The sequence below is a fragment of the Carassius gibelio genome, chromosome A13 (genome assembly GCF_023724105.1).
Source record: "Carassius gibelio isolate Cgi1373 ecotype wild population from Czech Republic chromosome A13, carGib1.2-hapl.c, whole genome shotgun sequence".
Classification (NCBI taxonomy): Eukaryota; Metazoa; Chordata; class Actinopteri; order Cypriniformes; family Cyprinidae; genus Carassius; species Carassius gibelio.
In genome coordinates this window covers 17,478,536-17,500,419 of record NC_068383.1, presented here as the reverse complement: position 1 = coordinate 17,500,419, position 21,884 = coordinate 17,478,536, and the positions used below count along the sequence as shown (strand labels likewise).

The 21,884-nt window shown below is 37.2% G+C and overlaps 1 protein-coding gene across 4 annotated transcripts; it reads right to left on the bottom strand.

The window, feature by feature from the left end:
• Window positions 1–400: 400 nt before the first annotated feature.
• LOC128026362 (mitochondrial proton/calcium exchanger protein-like) lies at window positions 401–21,109 on the bottom strand. 4 transcript variants are annotated; one of them, XM_052613434.1, is made up of 15 exons: window positions 20,806–21,109; window positions 14,911–14,968; window positions 14,186–14,657; window positions 11,399–11,542; window positions 9,758–9,895; window positions 9,365–9,568; window positions 7,375–7,494; window positions 7,156–7,287; window positions 6,760–6,930; window positions 6,544–6,669; window positions 4,427–4,561; window positions 4,151–4,344; window positions 3,903–3,935; window positions 3,261–3,399; window positions 401–3,174 (listed from the first exon to the last, which is right to left on the bottom strand). In XM_052613434.1, exons 1-15 carry the CDS (start codon window positions 20,882–20,884, stop codon window positions 3,022–3,024), a joined length of 2,298 nt encoding a protein of 765 aa, XP_052469394.1. In that variant the 5' UTR covers window positions 20,885–21,109; the 3' UTR covers window positions 401–3,021. The 4 variants fall into 4 exon arrangements, with proteins under 4 accessions (XP_052469394.1, XP_052469395.1, XP_052469397.1 ...); XM_052613435.1 differs by having other exon boundaries at window positions 14,186–14,654; window positions 20,806–21,104; XM_052613437.1 differs by lacking the exon at window positions 3,903–3,935 and having other exon boundaries at window positions 14,186–14,654; window positions 20,806–21,104.
• Window positions 21,110–21,884: the final 775 nt, after the last annotated feature.

The window sequence follows — 21,884 nt, the reverse complement described above, 5'->3', positions numbered from 1 at the left end:
GACTTCTGTGCTTATTAATCTCACTAGTCTAGTTCAGGATAAAGGTGCTTTAAAAGCTCAGAAGAGTTATAAGCAGAAGCTGTTCAAGCAGGATTTCTGACAGAAAAAAAAAAACTTAACTGTAAATAGGTGTTCTTTGTGTACTAGTGTAAGCAGACCACACTTGAATTCATATTATATAACCATATGAATCTGAAGCTATACTTGAATTAGAAGTAAGATTAATTTAATCACTACTACAGAGAAGACAGGTTGGATCCGATATCATACTGTCAGTGACGGGAATAATGCAATGGGGGTGAAAATGCATTAAAGAAATTAAAAAGACAAAAAGATAAATGAAACATGAACATGCACATGGAATTGAGTCAAAAATAAAGAAAATAAAAATAGTATACACTTTAAAGATCAGTTCATTTTATTTGACTTTGGAACCACTTGAATGTAAATAAGTATTTTTACATAGGTCGTATGAACAATACAATTCCTATTTTAAGTCATACTGGTTTTCAATAACATTTTTGCGCATCTCACTCTCATTTCAACCAATTACTCAGTCTACAAGTTAACCAGCATAACAGTATTAGGGTTTTGAACCTTTCTAAAATACAGGATAGTCAAGAAAATACCACAAAATACACAATGTACAGGCTTTAATAAGGGGAAAACAATAAATCACTTCTGTTTAAATTAGCTTAAGCAGTAAATTAGTTTCCAAGGGCAATTACATCATGTCTTTACTCCCTTCCATCTGTGGTCACTTATATGTGCACATGCACATCTTTTAGAAATTAATCTGAGAACTCAATTAAAACGAATAATAAAATTATTTGTAAAACAAAACAGAATAAGCAAGGTAACTTTATACCTTTCTACTTCGTTCCATCAAACAAAAACAAAAAATTCAAGTGCATTTCCTCAAAATATCTCCCTCTGTGTGCAAACACAGACATGACATGCATCAACCTGAGTCCAGATCGACAAGCCAAAAATGGGAAAATAAAAATAATAAAGCTTTCTATAATTATAGTGCAATTACACATCAGCATAAAATACTTGCTCTTTAAAAAATGTAACAAAAACACACTCAGACATTAACTTTTTCTATCATACGATATAGTAAAACTAATTCATAAAAAAATAAGCCTAAATGTTGTTACTGTAATTTAGGTGTCCCCTCTGTAAATTACAGACAGTTCACCCCCAAACTGAAAATTCTGTCATCATTTACTTACACTCACGTGACTTTAAACATTTATGACTTTTTTCTATTGTATGGAAAATAGTAGTGTGAACATACTGCTAAACATCTCATTTTGTGTTAAGAAATAAAATAAAATAAAAATCATACAGGTTAGGAACAACCTAAAGGGTGGGTGAACAAATAATGACCGAATTTTCATTTTTGGGTGAACTGTCCTTTTAATAGGACACAATGTGAAATAGGCACCCAGACTCTGTCTGAGACACAGCACAGAAACAGTGTTTTGAGATTAGACATGCTGGTACCTTGCTGACATGTTTAGGGTTAAGATGAAGCATTCCCTGCCTTATGTGCCCCGTGAAACTTGAGTTTGAGTCTCATGCCGATTCTTATAGGTGCTCTGCTAAGAGAACATCTGCTGCCGCTCTCTCCATGTAAGGAGTGAGAGATCATCCTGGTCACATATTGTCAGTATGAGCCGTACCCTGATTCTGTCTGCACTGACCTCCATCGTTTCTCTTTCAGATACCCAGCAGAGCTCTTTCACACACACAAATATTCACAAACACATTTGATCTATTTTTAACCCAAGCTAGCTAACAGAAATGCCCACTGCACAGAAAGGTACTGCTAGTGTACAATGCAAATACAAGCACTGATGAACTGATAATATTATTATAGCTATATTATCTCAATTTCATCCCTTGATCTTACATTGGGCAAGATAATTTGATTACTAAGGCCACAATGTAAATGTAAACTAAAAAGCTAAATGAAAAAACATCAAAAACTGAATGCGTCTTAGCCACCATCTTCAAGTCAGAACAAAATCTTCTGCCCTGAATAAAGCTCAAGTGCTGCAATATTACTTCAGACATTTGCTGTGTGACAAAAGCAGCAGTGCTTGGTGGCTTGAATGTGTATGTACAAGCTTAACATCAGCTTCTTTGGTTATTGATTAAACTTGGGAGAAATATCGACATCTTCTGAGCGACATTCAAGGATCTCACGAAGATTCCGAACTGAATAAAAAAATAAAATAAATAAAAATACAACAGAATAAAACTGGATGAGAAGTGGAATAATGGCGATGTGCAAAGACAGGAGATTGTGTCAGATCACAGGAAATGACATCACTGCTAGGATGTGAGATTAGGAGAATAATAAAAGGTTTTGTTTTTCATGAATACATTTTTGCATCTTACAGATGAAGTGCGCAATTTCAGTGACACAAGGATACTGCCACCCCAAACTCGTGTAATTGGTTGCACTGGTGTTATTATGTCCAGCTCAACAAGTCCACTCAAACAGTTTGCTTTGTGCCAGAAATGACACACTCCACCTTTAAGAGGGTCTTTTAGAGAATTCATGAACAAATATTCTTTTAAAATTTATCTCTGAATTCATGAAGCCTCGAACTGGACTAATTAAAGATATGATGGCCATGAATTAAGAGTTCGTTAACATGACTTCATTGTTCCCTCTTAGGTAAATTTTGGCCATACTTCGTTCACTCCTTTTCATTTCGCTCAACTATGTGTATTATTTATCTAAAACAAGGGAACAAATATTCAATTTTTTTTCTGTTTGGGGCTCCATGGGCCTTGACTTCTGTAATGTTATTAACAAGTAAACGTCTTCATTCATTATACAACAGTCTTATTTGAACAAAGCAAAGTTTGTTCTTTGTTCTGAATATACACACTTAAATCCATATGGGACATCAGCACTGTTTTTAGTCTCACTCTGAAGCTTTTAAACACATATTTATGAACCTGAAAATCTTCAGGATCTTTTCCATTCCCTACACGGAGGGTCTAGTTTTGAATTTTAGCTGCCTGCTCCTTCTCGACCTTCTCCTTGGCTTTCTCCTTCTCCAGCAGCTTCTCCTCTTTCTGCAGCATCACCATGATCTCTGTCACCTGGTTGGTGGAGATATCGATGTCCTCCTTATCGATCAGCTCTACCACCTAACACACAAATACACACAGACCAGATAGAAATGTCAACGTCAAACTACAATGCTAAAGGGACCGTAGAAATCCCATCTTGTTACCTTTAAGACATCATCGATGTCTATCTTGCCGTCTTTGTTTTCGTCGAGCGCGTCTGCGATGCTGAGCAGCTTGTGTTCAGGGATGTTCTGGATCTGCTTCATGACTCCAATCAGCTCGTTGATGCTTATTAGATTCTCCCTGTAGGACAGGCACAGACTGAATACAGGGAACGGTTACTTGATAACACAAGGGGTAAGATGGTGGAGGACGAGTTAATTCCCGGATCAACCAATCACATGCCAAGACAGCCGTGCAGGGTTCCCAGAATAAACGTTTGTGAGCGAAAGAGTTTTGGAGACGTTACTGAGAAAATGATTCACTAATCTTTAAGAATTTGACTAAATCATACAAGCCTTAACTGTTGTTTCACTGAACACAAAAATAAAGGCCTTAAAATAAGTGATCCATCTTAAATTTGCAGAACTGAGACCAAGAGTGAACAAGATTTCACAGCACAGTCCTAATCACACCACTGATTATCCGCATGAATTAAAGAAATACTAGTAAAGGAAATGACAAGCAGACTGCTGATTGATTAAAAAAATAAATCGCACTCTGAGGTGGTGTTAAGTCCAGATTTTTAAGTGAATGCTTTTGATGAGAAAACGAAACGGAAGGCGAGAGGTCTCCCCTGTCCTTACCTTGGCCAGTCACTATGTTTCTCAAAGAACAATCTAAAAAAAAACCAATAAACAATTATTTTCAATTGGACTGGGAACCCTTGTTGTTTACAGTGTTTAAGATTATTCTTCCACCACCATTTTACTGTGTTGATTGCAACATCCCATCATGCATTACTGATGACAAACACTCACACACAGAAACCACCATCACCATTTAAACCAGCTCCACACAAACAGCAAAACTCACGCAAATCGAGATCTCTTACCCAACCGGTGGTGTGGTCCCGCTGTCCATCTGTCCGTCGAGCAGCATCTTGTCCTTCTCCAGCACACTGATGATCTTATCCACCCTGCCAATCATGCGGTTGACCCGCTTGGACAGACGCTGACTTGCTTTAGACTCCTTCACCACTTTCTCCTGTCCCGTTTTGGACAGCTCTCGCTTGATCTCCTCAAGGTCCTGTAGAGAGACATAGTGGACATCACATGTTTAAATGTTAATGTCAGAAAATGAAACCGTACCATTGGTTTATGGTACACACCTCGCTGTACTCCTGCACATCATCCTTCAGGTCCTCCAGCTCCTCTTTCTCTTTGGTCAGGAGATTCTTCTGCTCCTTCAGTTTGGTGCAGGCGTCACTCAGCAGGTCAATCTCTTCCTTGGTGATCTCCTCTCCCTGACAAATGGCACACATAGTGTCCATCAACACTCTCTCCAGGGAACACACACACACACACACACACATTTCCATGCATGCACAGCAGGGTTGGGGAACCTTTGAATCGGTGGTGGATTTAACATTTTAGTGCGGGTTAAACGCTAGCTCTGGAAACTGACCAAATTTGACTTATTTAGTCATAGCATCAACTATTCCACTCTGGGATGACTCCACTATAGTTACCAATGTTCAAGCTAGTCATTATTTAAAGTAGTTAAACTACAGTTAAGCTGAAGTTGGCCAAGCAACTTATTACACATCTTATTATATAATTTGATTTACTATTTGATAATCAGCTGCACAGACATAACTCAAAAGGCACATAATGGATCAGTGATTTTCATGTTGATGTGATGCTTTGTCAATCTAAACCTTACTGCCTTAACTTTTAAACGGTTGTGTAACTTATTGTAAAAAGGAAGCTAGTCTGAGAACAGTTGAACTACCGTCATACTTTCGAAAAGAGTATTAGTTTCTCCCCAACAATGATGCAGAGCCATAAAGAGGTTGCTCTTTTAGCAGAGGATCAGTCAGAGGAAAGGAAGGGCTTCCATACAGCAAAGGTGATTACAGAAGGGTCACTAAAACCAGCTAAAAGCCATTGTAAGGTTAATTCAGTGGGTCTCTGAGCAACATGAGGATTTGCTGTATTTTTTCATATGCAATGTACAACAGACACATTCTTATAAAGGAACAGAGAGTACAGGGGAGGTCAAAAGGAGGATACAGGTATAACCAGACGAAAAGCTTCTGCTCTTTCAAATCACTTTATTCATAGAGTCCTAACTAATATGTACATTTGATTCAGTAATTCTTTTGTGCCTGTTATGCTAAAAATAACAAGTATTACAATAGTCTAATTCTACCCTAGTAGAAAAGTTCTGATTATGAAACTGTAAATAATGCGTGCAGTAAAGTGACTAGGAGAGCAGAGCCTCAGTGTGGTGATCTCCGGATTGGGGAGCCGTTCAGCATCTAACCTGAATACGCAGATACCTCTGCCACTGCTCAGACTGAACAAATCAACACGCAGAAACAAGAGAAAGAGCAGTTCTAGTGACATGACAGTACAAGATCCTGTTCTACAACAAAATCAAGTCAGAGGTGAATTAGATGGACCATTTTTTATTAAATGATTCAGCTAAAGAAAGTTATACTACAAATATATATCAACACATTCATTGGATGTTTCAATTTTCCTAATTCAAGCAGAATGGGCCTATACTATCACGTGACTTGCCATAAAAGGGTTATAAAAACATAATATAATCTTTATAACAGTTTTCATTACTCATTAACAAACACTGTTTTATAATGCTTGACAGTTAATCAATAATGTACACTTCTGTTTCAAAAGTTTGAGGTCAGAAGAAGCCTCTTATGCTCATCAAGGTTGCCTTTATTTGATAAAAACTGTAAAAACAGTAATACTGTGAAATATTTTTCCACTTTACAGTAACTTTTTTCTACTTTGATATACTTTAAAAAGCTATTTATTCCTCATTCTAATATGCTGATTTGGTCAAGAAACATTTCTTATTATTACCAATGTCGAAAACAGTTGTGTTGCTTAATATTTTCGCAGAAACCATGTTTTAAGGATTATTTAATGAATAGAAAGTTCAAAAGATTGTCAATTTTGATTAATTTAATGCATTATTGCTAAATAGAAGTTTCTTTATAAAAAAATAATAATAATAAAAAATAAAAATATTAACTTGCTGACCCCAAATGTTCAATCATAATGCAAAATTATGTTCCTCACAAATGTCAGGAAGCTTTGAGTCAAGTTTTTATATAAATATTTTGATTTTATTTCTTGTTAACCATGTTTAATACGAGTTCTTTTAGATATAAGAGAGAAAACTGTCTGTTCACTTTGTGTGTGTGTGTGTGTGTGTGTTTGTGAGAGAGAGAGAGTGAGTGACTGACTATCTTACCTTAATACCCTCCAGCACCGGTGCAGTATCTCGTAGTTTTTCTGAATGGATGGCCACGTCTACACTGGAGAGAGCATGTTCTGCATCCACACGTTGTTCTGCTTCCATCTCCACCACCTCAGCCTCCTGGAAACACACAGAAAACCTTTCATGAACATTTCAACTATACTACAGGTATGACCAGGAATCACTGTCAGACTGAAGGCGACTAATGACCCGTGCGGCCTGCTCCTTTTCTTTCTCTGCAGCATCCGCCAGTCTCTCCAGCTCCCGCTCTTTGTTTTCCTGTTGGATAGCTGCCTCTTCCTGTAGCGTGGCCTCCAGCTTGGTTTTGTTATCCACTTTAGAGAAGTCCAGCTCTGCTACCTTCAACTGAGCCTCTTTAGTCTGTGAATACACAAATGGACAACACAGACATTACACAAATCAGAAGCACCTGTTACATGTATATAAGTAAAATGATCCTATTATATATATATATATATATATATATATATATATATATATATATATATATATATATATATATATATAGTTCAGTACATACCACAATCTCATATATATATATATATATATATATATATATATATATATATATAGTTCAGTACATACCACAATCTCTGGCAGGTTCTGTAGTGTGGTTTTAAGCTGGTCTGTAGGGGACAGCGTGTCTGGCAGGAACATGGCTCGGGACAGCAGGAGCAGAGATGTGGGGATGTGCTGATTGAGGTGCAGCTCCAACCACTAACATGAGCAGAAATGTGAAATACATGATGAGAAGATGTATTATTAGGAAGAAATGACTGTAGAGGAAAGTGCAGCATGTGTTACCTGTTTAAGCTGTTCTCTCAGTCTCTCCTCGGTCACACCCAGAGCTCTCATCCCTCTCACACGACATGCTGACTGCAGCTCGGTCACATTCAGACTGTCCACTCCTTCCTCTGCTATCATCTGTCCATCACACATACACATGCAAAGAAATCAGCTAGCTGATACAGACATTTGGGCTGATACGATTCATGATAATTGTTTTCATTTCTTCAGAATTCTTATACACTAAAGGCCCTCCGGATATATAAGGCGCACTGCCGTTTTTAGAGAAAATTAAAGGTTTTTAAGTGCGCCTTATAGTGCGGAAAATATGGTACTTTTATGGTGATTTTGGTTTCCTTTCCTTTTCCTTTAATCAAAAGCGACAGTAAAGACATTTATAATGTCACAAAAGATCTAGATTTCAATTAAATGCTATTCTTTAGAACTTTCTATCTTAAAAAAAACTGTCACAAAAACACTAAGCAAACTGCTTTCAATATTGAGCAGCAAATCAGCATATCTGAATGAATTAAACACACACATATATACATATATATATACATATATATTAGGGGTGTAACGATACGCGTATTCGTATTGAACCGTTTGGTACGAGGCTTTTGGTTTGGTACGCGGTACGCATGATGTACCGAACGGTTCATTGGACTAATTAATTATATTTGAAAAAACAAAAAAGTGAAATATAATGATATGCGTTCAACAAGGTAGCCCAATAACCCAAACGATGTAACAGGCAATGCCCCTGACACCCCCGAAGAAGAAAAAAACACCAACTTATAGTTATACGTTTATGTTAGGCTACTCAGTCAGGCGCTCGCTCACTCAGTACGCGCTGAAGGCTCGTTGCAAAATAGCCAATATAACAGACCAGAAATAGAAGATCCTCCAATAACCAACAGGTCTGGTGTTTGGGTGCACTTTGGATTCCCTGTAAGCTATAATGGTGATGGCAAGAGAGTGGTGGATAAAAAAAAACAACGGTATGTCGCATCTACATGACAATAGGGTACACCAGCGGGAATAAAAAAAAATAAAAAAAAACACCAGCGGGAATACTTGAAACATGTCAACTCATTTACGCTGACATCACCTTAGTGTGTCAGTAAGTATCTGGGAAAAGACGAAAAAAAGGAGAAACATACACGCAACAAACTATCCCCGCAGTCTTTAGACAGACATTTCCAACTGATTCAAACAGGGCAAAAGACATCACCGCAGAGATTGGTAGGCTACACTTACGTTAAATTTACATTATCGTTAGCGAGCGCCTTAGGGGCCGTTCACATATCGCGCCTAAAAACGCGTGGAAAACGCTAGGCGCGACTTTCTCCTCCTTTCCAAAGCGTTCAGGCAGAAGTGCCTCGGAGGCGTCTGCCTTTGCTAAGCAACAATGACGTGCTCTCTCCATGAGATGCGGAAATTTCAGCAAAGGATAAATGGATTTGCAGCTCTAAAAATTGCTTGCAGTAGCTCTGCTACTAAATTTATTTCAAAATTGCAATCCATATATAACTATGATCAGTTGTTCCTTCATCTTGGCTGAGCTTTCAACGTCGTTACGGGAAAGGATGAAGCTGATTGGTTAGTTCTTGTCACATGACCCACGGTGCGCTTGCGGCATTCTGAAAAGTTGAGATTTTTTTACATTTTGCTGTATCTAAAACGTACCGAACCGAACCGTGACATCAGTGTATCGTATCGAACCGAACCTTGAATTTTGTGAACCGTTACACCCCTAATATATATATATATATATGTGTGTGTGTGTGTGTGTGTGTGTGTGTATATATATATATATATATATATATATATATATATATATATATATATATATATATATTTATTATGAGTTTTAGAGATTTAAAATTATTTACCTGTAAAAAAAAAAATAAAAAATAAAAATAAAATAAAATAAAATAAAAAAGACATACAACTGTTATAAATAAAACAATGCAAAGGTTCTTGAGTTGTAAGGACAGGTTCTAACCTTGTCGTCTGCATGGATGGCTCGGAGTTTCATGATGAGCTGAAAGCGCAAGAAATTGTTGGTGCCGATGGACTGCAGCTCCAGCAGCTTGCACAGAGCCACCAGCTGCGGTCGTGTCAGATTATCCAAGGTCAGTTCATCCTCAAACAACTTAGAGAAACGTATGATCTGCTCATTACTGGGTCTCTCTCCAGAGTCTCGGATCTGAGAGAAAAAGAAGGGAAAAAGAAAGAGGGAGTTTTTGTTCAAAAAAGCTCTCATTCATGGTTCTCATCCAAGAGCATTTCATAAAAATCACCACAAGAGGGAAATACAGAGCTGTGTTTTGAATCACTTGAAGCAGCAGTACAGTTGTTTTTCCGGATGCATTCTGAACACATGACTATGATCTACCTTCTGAAAGAAAGTGGAGAACTCCTCGGTCACGTTTCCTTTGGCTGCTTTGTTTCTTAGTGCAATCTCCTCGATTGTGTCCTGCAAGAACTTGGCCATCTCTAACTTCACTCTCAGCTCCTTCTTTAGTCTTTCCTCCTGCAAAGCACAGTGGGCGTGAGAGAGAGATATACAGATGCAACATGGAAAATGTCTTTATTTTTTTGTAAATTAATTTAAAAAAGATAACTTTCTTATATTTTAGGTTCATTGCACACACACTAAAAGTTTTCAAGAGTTTTTTTGTTTTAATTCTGATGGTTATGACTGCTTAGGCAAATTACAAATTCAATATTCCATTTTGAGCTTGATTAGTTGGATTCATTTAGAATATAAATACTGGGTACCTCTTGGGCTAGTTCAGAACATGCAACCACAATTATGGGAAAGTCTACCGACTTGACAGTTGTCCAAAAGACGATCATCGACACCCTCCCCAAGGAGGGTAAGCCACAGAAGGTCATTGTTGAAAGAGCTGGCTGTTCACAGAGTTCTGTATCAAAATATATTCAGAGGAAGTTGACTGGAAGGAAAAAGTGTGGTAGGAAAAGGGATGACCACAGCATTGGGAAGATTGTCAGGAAAAGCAGACTCAAGAATTTGGGAAAGCTTCACAAGGAATGGACTGAAACCAGAGAACCAAGCCACTCCTGAACCAGAAAAATCATCAGAAGCATTTCACCTGGGTTAAGGAGAACAAGAACTGAATTGTTGCTCAGTGGTCCAAAGTCCTCTTTTTAGATGAAAGTAAATTTAACATTTCATTTGGAAATCAAAGTCTGGAGGAAGACTGGAGAGGCACAGAATCCAAGCTGCTTGAAGTCAAGTGTGAAGTTTCTGAAGTCAGTGATGATTTTGGGAGCCGTCACGTCTGCTGGTGTTGGTCAATTGTGTTTTATCAAGTCCAAACCCAATGCAGCCTTCTACCAGGAAATTTTGGAGCACTTTATGCTTCCGTCTGTTGACAAGCTTTATGAAAATGCTGATTTCATTTTGCAACAGAACATTAGCACCTGTCCACAGTGGCACCTCCATGCACCTCCATGCCACTTACAGGTGGTTTGATGACCATGATATTACTGTGCTTGATTGGCCAGCCAACTAACCTGACCTGAACCTCACAGAGAATCTATGGGCTATTGTGAAGAGGAAGATAAGTAACATCTGACAAACAATACAGAGGAGCTGAAAGCTGCTATCAAAGCATCCTGGGCTTCAATAACGCCTCAGCAGTGCCACAGGGTGATCGCCTCCATGCCATGTCCCACTGAAGCAGTCATTTCTGCAAAAGGAGCCCCAACCAAGTATTGAGTGCATCATTAAACCTGCTTTGGAGATCTTGAACATTTCTGTTATGTTTTTTTTTTTTTTTTTTTTTTTTATTAAATAGTTCAGTGTGCGTGCAATAAATCTAGAATATAGGAAAGTTAGATTTTTGGAATTAAATCACAAAAAAAAGTAAGTTTTCCATCCTATTCTAATATTTTGAGATGCACCTGTATGATATGAGGTCAAACAGGTTTGGAATAAGTATAAGAGGTATGACTAGGACAGAAATATGATTAAGGTCTTTATAGATTAAAACTCAAAGGTTCAGCGTACCTTTTTGGACTGTGTCTCAAAGGTGGATGGCAACATATTTGGGAAAAGTTTCAGTGCAACAGGAAGCAGAAACTCCATAAATGGAACGATGATAAAGACCAGAAAGGGCAGAAGCCGGAAGACATCTGCACACGTCCTCAGGAACTGCAATTAACACGACAGACAGTGATGTCAACAGATTGCTGCTTTGGTGATGAAATACAAAAATAGATCAGTGGTGGAAAATCTAATCTCTAGAACTAAAAATGAAGTAAACCCCTGATATCCCTGTCATGAAAAACTAAAAACTGATTTTACAGGGTGATCTGCTCTGTCAGGTCTATGTAAAATGAGAGCTCAGATCCTGCTGGGTGGTGAAAAGACATCTTCCTCTCTACTGTTTGGGTGAATCTCACAACACCTGTCAAGCACCTCATGTCCTGCTCCTATCTTACCCCAAAATCAAAAGGAAGAAGCTTATTTTGCTTAAAAAGCCATTAAGATTTTCTACATTATTTTCATGAAAATTAAAGCCGTTCAGTCTGATCTCCATCTATTCCTATTATAATGCAAAAACACACACACAAATCATTATTGTCATACAATATTTAAAATATGAGGCACTTTTACATCATGTTTGCTTAAATGCTTTCAATGTATGCTTTTAAATATAATAATTTACAATACTTATTTTTTACATAAATGAGAATGGGAATCACCAGAATAATAATAATAATAATAATACAATAAAATAAAAATAAAGATAAAAAATATTGATGGTTGTAAAAACATTAATATTAATGCTAATTCCTTTTTTTTTTTTTGGTGAAACATAAACTGGATGTGTTTTATGCATGATTCACTCCTCCTGTAAAGTAAAATAAAATAATTGGAAAGTTAAAAGAGATATGAGACATCAGGTAAAGTACAATAAAACGAAACAAGATCAAATAAATAAATAAAAATAAAAAATGGGGGGGGGGAATCTGAAATGTGAGTGAGCAGATAACACGAGAGACGAGTCAAGCCATCAGTGCATCTGCTCTTCATGGCAAGGACTGACTTACTGAAACTGAATCATGTCATATCTAATATAATATAGTTGATGAAACATGATGAATTCAGAAAATGAGAAGTTAGATAACAAAGGAGCTTCAGCTCCACCTGTGTGTCAGCGGTCCTATAGGGAAAGAAGAATTTAAACCAGGCAGGCCTGAAAAGAGCTTTTGTGTTCGGCCCATTGACATGTATATTAGCGCAGAGAGAGAGAGAGAGAGAGAGAGAGAGAAAGAGAGAGAGAGAGAGAGAGAGAGAAGGAAAATAGGGATGCCTGGAGTGTGAAATATTCAGGGACGAGTGAGTGGGATGGAGAGTGAAGGCATTCCAAAGGAAGTGGCCGGGAGAGAGCAGGACAGAGGGTTTGGGAAGGGGGTTGATGATGACTGACTGACGTGAGGAAGCCACGCTGTGCGAGGCCAGTTGTGAATAGACAGGATTAAGAATGAAGCAGGTCAGAAGAATAGCAAGAGTGAGGTGCGACAGATGCTAGCTGAGGCATTAGCATACCTCGCGATGCTAATGTTTACAGAGCTCACAACATAAAGAAAACCTCAAGTGAGCTCTTGATAACAACAAACTATGACTACCTAAACATGAGTATTATACAAGCTGTAGATGTTTATTGAACAAAACAAAAACAAAAAACAAGAAAATCGCACAAGACTTTAGGAAATAAATCAAGGAAGTATAAGCAATCATAGTAACACTTAGTAAACCATTAATGTAACCAGCAAATGTTTTCAAAATGTTTGCCGGACCACCAAATTGTATGGGGGTTTCTGTGTAACCAGTAGTATCACCAGAGTAAAACCAAACATCAGAGAAATGATAGGAGAAATGTAATGTAAATGTAACGGTGGCATTCATATCCCAGCAACCCAAGGACAGACAGTTCATTCAAAGAGAGTGACAGAGTGACACAAAGCCTGAGCAGTTTCCAGTACGTACTGGCCTCCAACAGTTATAGATTATATGCGTCACATTAGTGTCACTTTACAACAGACTGAGTCATGCAGCTGTCTGAGAATTTGAGGTTGGGAAGCCATTAGCACTATGCTAACAGGACGATCATGTAATGTGTTCAGTGTGTGATAGTTGCAATCTGCTGTGAGCTTTAAACCTCAAATATAACACAGATGAGCAGGAACCTTGTTTTTACACTATCAAGTTTGGGGTCGGTAAGATTTTGTAATGTTTTTAAAGTATCTAATGCACACCAAGGCTGCATTTATTAGAAAAATACAACAAATCTGTCATACAATGAAAAATGATTACAACTTAAAATAGCTGATTTCGATTTCAATACATCTAAAAATATATAATTTATTTCAAGTTTATATCCTAAAAGCCTCAGGAATCATATTAGTCCCATGTGAGCTGGTTAATGTGTCTCGGGTTTCCTCTGGCCTCCTGACTTATCAGTAATCTATAACTGCTGTTCCCTGAAAACTCAGCATGGCACGAATTTAAACCATTAAACTACAGAAAGAGATCCAGTCAAGACTTTATAGGACTGGGATTAAGCTACGGAAGTATGCTAACCACCCACCCCAAATCCTTCTACACATGACTTAATTACATTACACTGGGTTAAATCCATAGGGCAATGACAGATAAACAATTTATATTGCACCAAGAACAACTTAAGCACTGACAGGTCAAATGGCAAGCCCAGAGTGGTACATTATGACAGTATACCTTGCATTCTCTTTTAAAAGTAAAGAAAAACTTGACAGCCCTAGTGTTTACCTGTCTCCTCTCTCGGCGTGACAGAATGTGTCCATTCAGCACCCTCCAGAGCATCCGAACAGCGATAGTTGTTTCTATCCACAATAGACGGAACCCGTGATAGTAGTGCTTCACCTCGTCAATCACACGTTGGCTTATTGTGAGTCGCACAGGTTTGGCATCTACCGTTGGGCTGTACACCGGTCCACCCTCCTCAAGCTTTTTATTCCGATCCTTCAGTGAACGTAAAGAACGCTCTACTTTTGAATCATCATGAAGGGGGCCTGTTGTATGTACCCACCGGACTGGGGTGTTCTGTGGCCAGGCTAGCGTCCTGAGGTATGTGGAGTGGGTGTGGATAGGGTCACGTACTAAGGTGGCACAGTACAGGCGAGGTGACCTGGACAAGCGCTGCTGAAGAACAGATGAACTGTCAAGGTACAGGACAGATGAGGCATGGGGCCAGGTGCTGCCTCCAAGAACACCAGGACTGCTGAAAAACAGACATCATGTATCGGCCCAAACAATCTTTAAAAAAAGACCCAATTAGAAAGTATAAATAAAGACAATGTTTTTTAAAATGACAAAAATTTTGATATCAAAAATATGCTCATCTTAAAAGAGATGTATTCAAGCCATAGTATACGAATTACACTTTTCTCCAAATAGATTCAGACAAAAAAAAAAAAAGAGAGAGAGAACCATGTCATTGACTCAGTAACAATTTAATAATAGGTTCACTTTACCTGTTTGTGGCTAACCTAAGTGCAGTGCAGTTAAAGCATGCGCTTTCTGATAACTTTCCTGAAAGAGATTCAGAGTAAAGAAAATATGCAGTTAGATATCATGATATCATACAGCACACTTATGAGATCACCATGAAGAAGTATGGACCAACAGAGTAATGCAATACAGCTCCAGGAAGTCCATGCATCTTTGCATGATGGAAAAACAACAACAATAAAAACAGATGATATGATATATAACATAAAGGGGTCATGAAGAGTTCTACAGACTACAAGCCAGCACAGGATCTCAGAAAACGACAGGGAAAATGCTTGGTCCCCTGCCAGTGGTGCATACAGACAGGAGAAAAAAAAAATAAAAAATCACCACTGCCAAGAGAAAGGACACGCAAATTAAGGTACGTAAGGTAAGGTCCCAGGTGTGAACTGTGCCAGAAACAGAGCGATGGAGGCACTAAAACCTTAATTCAGGAGTTTTCAAACCGTTTGATTCCAAGAATCCTTACATTTGATTTTTTCCACATTTTATAAAGGCAACAAATTGTGCTTTTCTATTATTACTGTACAGTACTTAAGCAAATTATTAATTATTTTCTTGAAAATATAAAGTTAACGTGCATCTAAAAACTACGTACCCATTATTTTCGCTATTATAAAAAAAAACTCCAATTAAGTCTTTTTAAAAGTAAAAAATAAATTGTAATTTGGTTAATATTATTATCTTAAAGGATTAAGGAATAATTCACCCAAAACTTAAAGATCTGTCATCATTTACTTACCCTCAAGTTGTTCCAAACCTGTACAAATTGGTTCCTTCTGCTGAAGCGGAAGTCAATGGGGACCAGAAATTGTTTGGTTATCCACAACCTTCAAATATATCTACTTGTTCAGCAGAAGAAATGCATTTCATGGAATAACTTGATTAGTAAATGAAGACAGAATTTTTATTTTGGGTGACCATTCCCTCTTAAGAGCACATATTAACTTTGACAGCCCTAAAAACATCTCTCAAGTTTTTGTAAACCTTAATTAATACCTAAATAACATTTTCACATCTCAATCTTCAATGGAGTTGTGTTAGGAATCAAAACCAGATAAGGTTTCTGTGTATTCAACAGGACAATCAAGCCTTTAAAAGGTGAATTATTTTTTTCAACCATTTTAAAAAATCCCAGTTTAAAAAGCAGAGTTAACATTTAAAACAGTTTGATTGGTTGAGCATCCAAAGCAAGGTTTTCTTTTCTAGTCATAGGCAGAAGTGACATAGGGCACCTCCAACTATAGGTCAGTCTAAACAAAATTAGAATGTTGTAGAAAAGTTCATTTATTTCAGTAATTCAACTCAAATTTTGAAACTTGAGTATTAAATGAATTCAATGCACACAGACAGCAATAGTTTAAGTCTTTGGTTCTTTTAATTGGCTACAACAAAACAACAAAACAACAAAAACCCACCAATTCACTATCTCAACAAATTAGAATACTTCATAAGACCAATAAAAAAAAAATTAGTGAATTTTTGGCCTTCTGGAAAGTATGTTAATTTACGGTACATGAACTCAATTCTTGGTAGTGGCTCCTTTTGCTATAATTTGACATTGTCTGTGGTTCAGGAGTGGTTTAACAAAAGCAATACAACAACTGTAGCCAAGGTGCACCATGTCACGTCTGTATGCCTTGATCCCAGCCTCAGTCCATTACTTGTGAAGTTCACTCAAAATCTCGAATCAATTTGCTTGACAATCCTCAGAAGGCTGCGGTTCTCTGTTGGTTGTGCATCTGTCAGATGAGCAGTCTTCCCCATGATTGTGTAGCCTAGTGAACCAAACTGAGAGACCATTTTGAAGACTCAGGAAACCTTTACATGTCACCATATTCTAATTTGTTGAGATAGTGAATTGGTGGGTTTTTGTTAAATGTGAGCCAAAATCATCACAACTAAAAGAACCAAAGATTTATACTACTTGAGTCTGTGTGAATTGAATTTATTTAATACATGAGTTTCACAATTTGAGTTGAATTACTGAAATAAATTAACTTTTCCACAACATTCTAATTTAAGATGCACCAGTAAATGGGGCGCCAATGAGTGCCTCAATGCCCACTTAACAATAACATATTGACACTTGTTAAGTGCATTTAAGCAGCTGAATATTAGCACTAGAATGTTCTTAAATGTTATTAGTTTAACCATTATTTAGTAGTGTATCTGTATATTGAAATTATATATTTGAATGACAGCATCAGCAAAATAATGCATGAGTGTTTGGTAGGTTACTATGAGCGAATTTTAAAATGTTACCAAATTTAAATAATCATATTATTATCCTACTCAAAAGCATACATATCGTAATGGATTTCGTCTACATACACTTATGGTCTCATGATTTTCTGACTTATCTGCTCAGAGACAATAGGACAAGGCCAGACTCCATAATTAATCCACTCTCTCATCCCACTTCTCTTCTGTACTATGGTTTAGGACCTTTGCTCCAATGCCCAGGTGAAGTCTAATCTGGGCTGTGCACACCATAATTCTTGCTATAACTGGAAGACCCTTGACCCAGTGCCCACAGAGCAGTCTAATCCTATTGATGCCAGGTCATGCTTTCCACCTCATCTCTCTCCCTATATTTAGCTCTTTAGCAGATATAGATATCCTATAGAGCAGGGGTGCCCAACCCAGCTCCTGGCGAACGACTGTCCTGCAAAGTTCAGCTCCAATCCTAATCAAACACACCTGAAGCAACTAATTACAATTGGTAACAACAATTGGCTGACGGCACCACAAGAACACACTTACAGTCTTAAATCCTTTACTAGTGATGTCAAAAGGCAGCAGAGAAGAAAAAAAAACTTTAACATAAAACTTTAATTTAAGGAAACACATAAATGTTGCTATACACTTTGACCCCTTTGGTCTGGCATGTCAACTCCTGGCAATATATGCAACACTGAGGGCAGAAACTAAGTTCTTGCAAGAACCACACAAACTCTGGGCACATAAGGTGTCCTTCACCCTCATGTTGGCTTCCTGTGCCAAGTCACAATCTGTGCTGGTACATTTAACCAGCTTGGTAGAAGCCTGTGGATTGAGCTAATGTCCTGATAAGATAACCCCATCTCTGGCAAAAGACAATGCTGGCTTAAGACTTCACTGCAAATTTATCACACAGTAAACTTTTCTTTGAATATTTTGTGCATGTTGCATCAATGTCATTCTTTCCCCGCCATTGACGGAATTTTGCAACTTTTCATGTTTTCACTGGCATACAATAGGAGGCTCTCTAAAGCATCTTGTGAAAGACTGTACTGAAAAAATGGATTAATAACACGAACATCATGCATTAAACAGCATATAAATAAAAACTGTCTAAAGTTACCCAATCAAATAACATTCCAGGAAATTGTATAGAACCGTGCAAGCTTTGGATGTGTTAATGGCGATCTTTTCCATGTATGTTCTTTTACAAAAACACAATTTTCTCAACTTTTTGTTTAAAATGTAGCTTTTTTTCATGAAACTTACCCACATTCAAGTGTTAATAAAAAAAGATTGCATGAAGCTAGAATAAAACTTTATAAAATTATATATATAATTTTTTTTTTTTTTAAACAGAGACGACTTAAAGAAAAAAAAGAACAAACGCTGGCAGGGAAAGAATAAACAACCAGTGTCGTCATGCTTATTGGTAGGTTTAACTCTTTTTTTATGATAATCCACATTCTCAATCCTGAATATTAAGTCTGAATGCTATGAAAGCTATTCTTCATATTCAGATCAGACCTCTAATTTATAGGCTTGTCAAGCAGAGCTGCGGTTAATCATTTGCCAGGCCTCACTTCTGCAGACTAGCAGAAGAGTTACTGGGGTTTCTCAGGAAGCACTTCAAGTATATTTCGAAATCAATTAGAGATTGTGGGAGCAATTCTGAGGTTGAGTAAGTAAGCAAAAGTGCATGTTTTATTTCGTTTTGACAAGGTATAAGGCCATAGCTACAGTTCCAAGATCCAAAGATTTGTTGTTTTTATTACCATTGACTTGTGCTGTGTAATTTTTCTTTATATATTTACTTAAAGAAACAAAGAATGTAAACAAAGTATGACTGAATTGTTTTTCAATTAAGTATAAATTAAATGTATTATCAAGGTTGAATTAAACAGACTTTGATTTGTAATTTGTAATTATTATAAATATTCATATTGGTTATATATGAAGATATTATCTAATCTGATCTAATCAAGGAAATTAAAACAAAAATGCCGGATAAAAACAGAAAATGAAAACTTACATAACTCAGTCCATATAAGCGATGGATCGTGAAACAAAGGATTGCCTTGAAACACAAGAAATTATGTGGTTGTTTACGAATGACCAATAATTGTTTTTATAAAAATGAAAAATAATAAAAAATTATGAATTATTCTTTTGATGATCGGGAGTAAAATCAAGTATTATATTATCCAGTTATCGACTTTGCACGTCTTGACAGTCAAAAAGCATTAACTGCCCAATGAAGCCTATTAGAATACATATAACTTTGTACATTCATTGCACTTTTCTAAATATCAGCAGGTGTGCTTTTGATTTTATGCAACAGTGCAGAGCAACATGATGTTTCGTTCCTTTAATTAATCAGTTTTTGAATGAATCGAGTGAACCAGTGATTCAACGACCCATTCAGATGGACTCACTTGTTTCGTTTCTAATAGAATCAGCCGTTTTGAACGATTCGTTTGATTTAAATAATTGAATAAATAATTTATTAAAACAGGGACTTGCTGCCCCCTACTGGCGATTTTGTTATCATTATTTATCCATGACTGGCCTAAACCAGCCAAGGTGCCAACAGAAAAACACATTCAGCAAAATATTGTTTAATTATCAATATTGACAAAAATTCCTCCATTTCAGGCCCAGAAAGGGAACAAAAGGCTTATAAATAATAGTTAATTTAACAAGCCTAACTTTTCATTAAATAAAGGCCTTTTTATAGACAAATGTTTTAATTATCATGTAAAATTGGGAATAGGTATAGGAATGTCATCGATAATAAGGAAGTGGACAGTCTGTCCTCAGATAACCTCCAGTGCTCACAAGGCCAAGAGCTTCAGTTCTCCAGCAACCTTATTTCCTGTAATAAAGTGTCTAATTTAAAAAGAAGCACTCCATAATTAAACGAAAAGCAAACGTTTCTTCAAAAGCGTGGAAACGACTCGCGTGTTGAACATAACAACGAGCCGAAAAACCAACCGGCGGTCAACACGAGTTACAGCGCTGTTATTTTCCAGAACTACAGTAGAGCACGATGACACAAACGCGCAAGCACGTGCGATACTGACGCCACCATTACCTGTGCTCGTGCACTGGACGCATCCCTCATACATTCTGCACAGGAAGCCGTTTAAATCGACGGTTCTCGGTGATTATGACTGATTCAATCTGTGAAGTTAGCTTGTTAGCTAATCACTTAAGCCTCTTATTTCACCAGTTGATCAATAACATGATCTCGCGGGCCAAGTTTGAGAGCTCATTGCGAACTCTATGATTGAAAGTAAACAATGTAGTGTCAGGAGGGAGTTTTTTCATAAGACATCTGCAGCAGTTTAGGTCTTAAAACAGGTCTTAAAATGCCCGGATTGAATAACAGGCACAACGAAACGAGGTGGTGTTAAAGTCGCAAGGCCTTGTCTGCTTTGCTATATAAATAAACTGGTTGATATATATGTAATGTTACGCATTTTGACAGTTCATATAAGGCTCGCTGACCGTTTCAATACATAAAGGCAGAAAGGGAATTACCATATTAAAAATGAAAATGGTGTTGAAAAATAAATAAATAAATGTAACCACATACTGATCTATCCCCTGTGATTAACAAATAACAGTTTTACCTTTTCTGAATTCGTGCTTTAATGATCTAGATGTTTGCAGCAAAGAAGTCCGAGACCTGCTGAGCAAAATCGATGCCATTCTCTTCCCGTCTATATGGATGAATATAATATATAAAGCGTCAAATGTTAGTGTAATATTTACAGTAACGCTGAGTGCACGTAGAGAGGTGATACACTGACGGTTTATGAACTATCTACAGAAGTCATAGTCCTCAGCTCTTGGCTCATGCCCTTGTACACTCCTCTGTGATTCAAGCGATGAGTTTGCAAGCGGTGGGTATTTGCTTCCGTCTTCCTGTTGGTTGAACTCAGCCAGCAGGGGGCGTGTTTTAGTGTCTGCGTATGAAGGTCACAGGACTGACCGGGAAGAAACCGATGAAGCTCTGCCACACTGCGGGCGACCACTTGAGCTCCAATCAAATTGATTAGAGTTAAGATATCCGAAAAAAGCTAACGTTTGACTTGATGTAGTTTTACACACATCCTAAATGATGTGCACAAGCAGTTGAGGCTTGTTTAATATAATAATACTAAAAAGATTATTATTTTTTTTTTTTACAAAAGCTTTCTTTATAGAAACAGAAATTAAATGGGTATAATCTGCCTTTTAATGGTAAATTTAATGGTTTGTGAGTTGTGAACCCTGGCCAATGAGGTCAATACGGGTCTTGGCGCCAATGTTGCCAGATTTCCGTAGAAAAGCTAGCCATCTGATGTTGTAAAATATGCTCAAAATATGTTAACTGTCTCACTAAAACAAGCGAACTCAGTTTCATTCCTTCCGAGGTAATCCCGTGCTTTATTTGGTATATTTATTGTAGAATAATGTACATAAAACAATGCATTTGCTTTAATGTATTTGTCTTAATTTTAAATCAAACATATAAATACAATTTACCATCTAAATCAACGAATAAAAATATTTTTTGCTCTGAGCATTTAAATAAATAATTTGGAAATAACAAATACGCATCCAGTGTCTATTAACGACATAATAAAAAATTAACAAGCCAAAATACGTTTATAACAAGCGGACATGGCAACTTTGTCTGGCGCGCTTATTTTCGGGTTGCCAGACA

What these genes read in the sequence shown, in the direction of transcription:
- LOC128026362 (XM_052613434.1), bottom strand. Translation starts at nt 20,884, where the DNA reads ATGGCATCGATTTTGCTCAGCAGGTCTCGGACTTCTTTGCTGCAAACA. An exon ending in CGGTGCTGGAGGGTATTAAG is followed by an intron (nt 4,562 to 6,543) that starts GTAAGATAGTCA and finishes GCCATTTGTCAG; the next exon opens with GGAGAGGAGATCACCAAGGA. An exon ending in ATGTGCAGGAGTACAGCGAG is followed by an intron (nt 4,345 to 4,426) that starts GTGTGTACCATA and finishes GTCTCTCTACAG; the next exon opens with GACCTTGAGGAGATCAAGCG.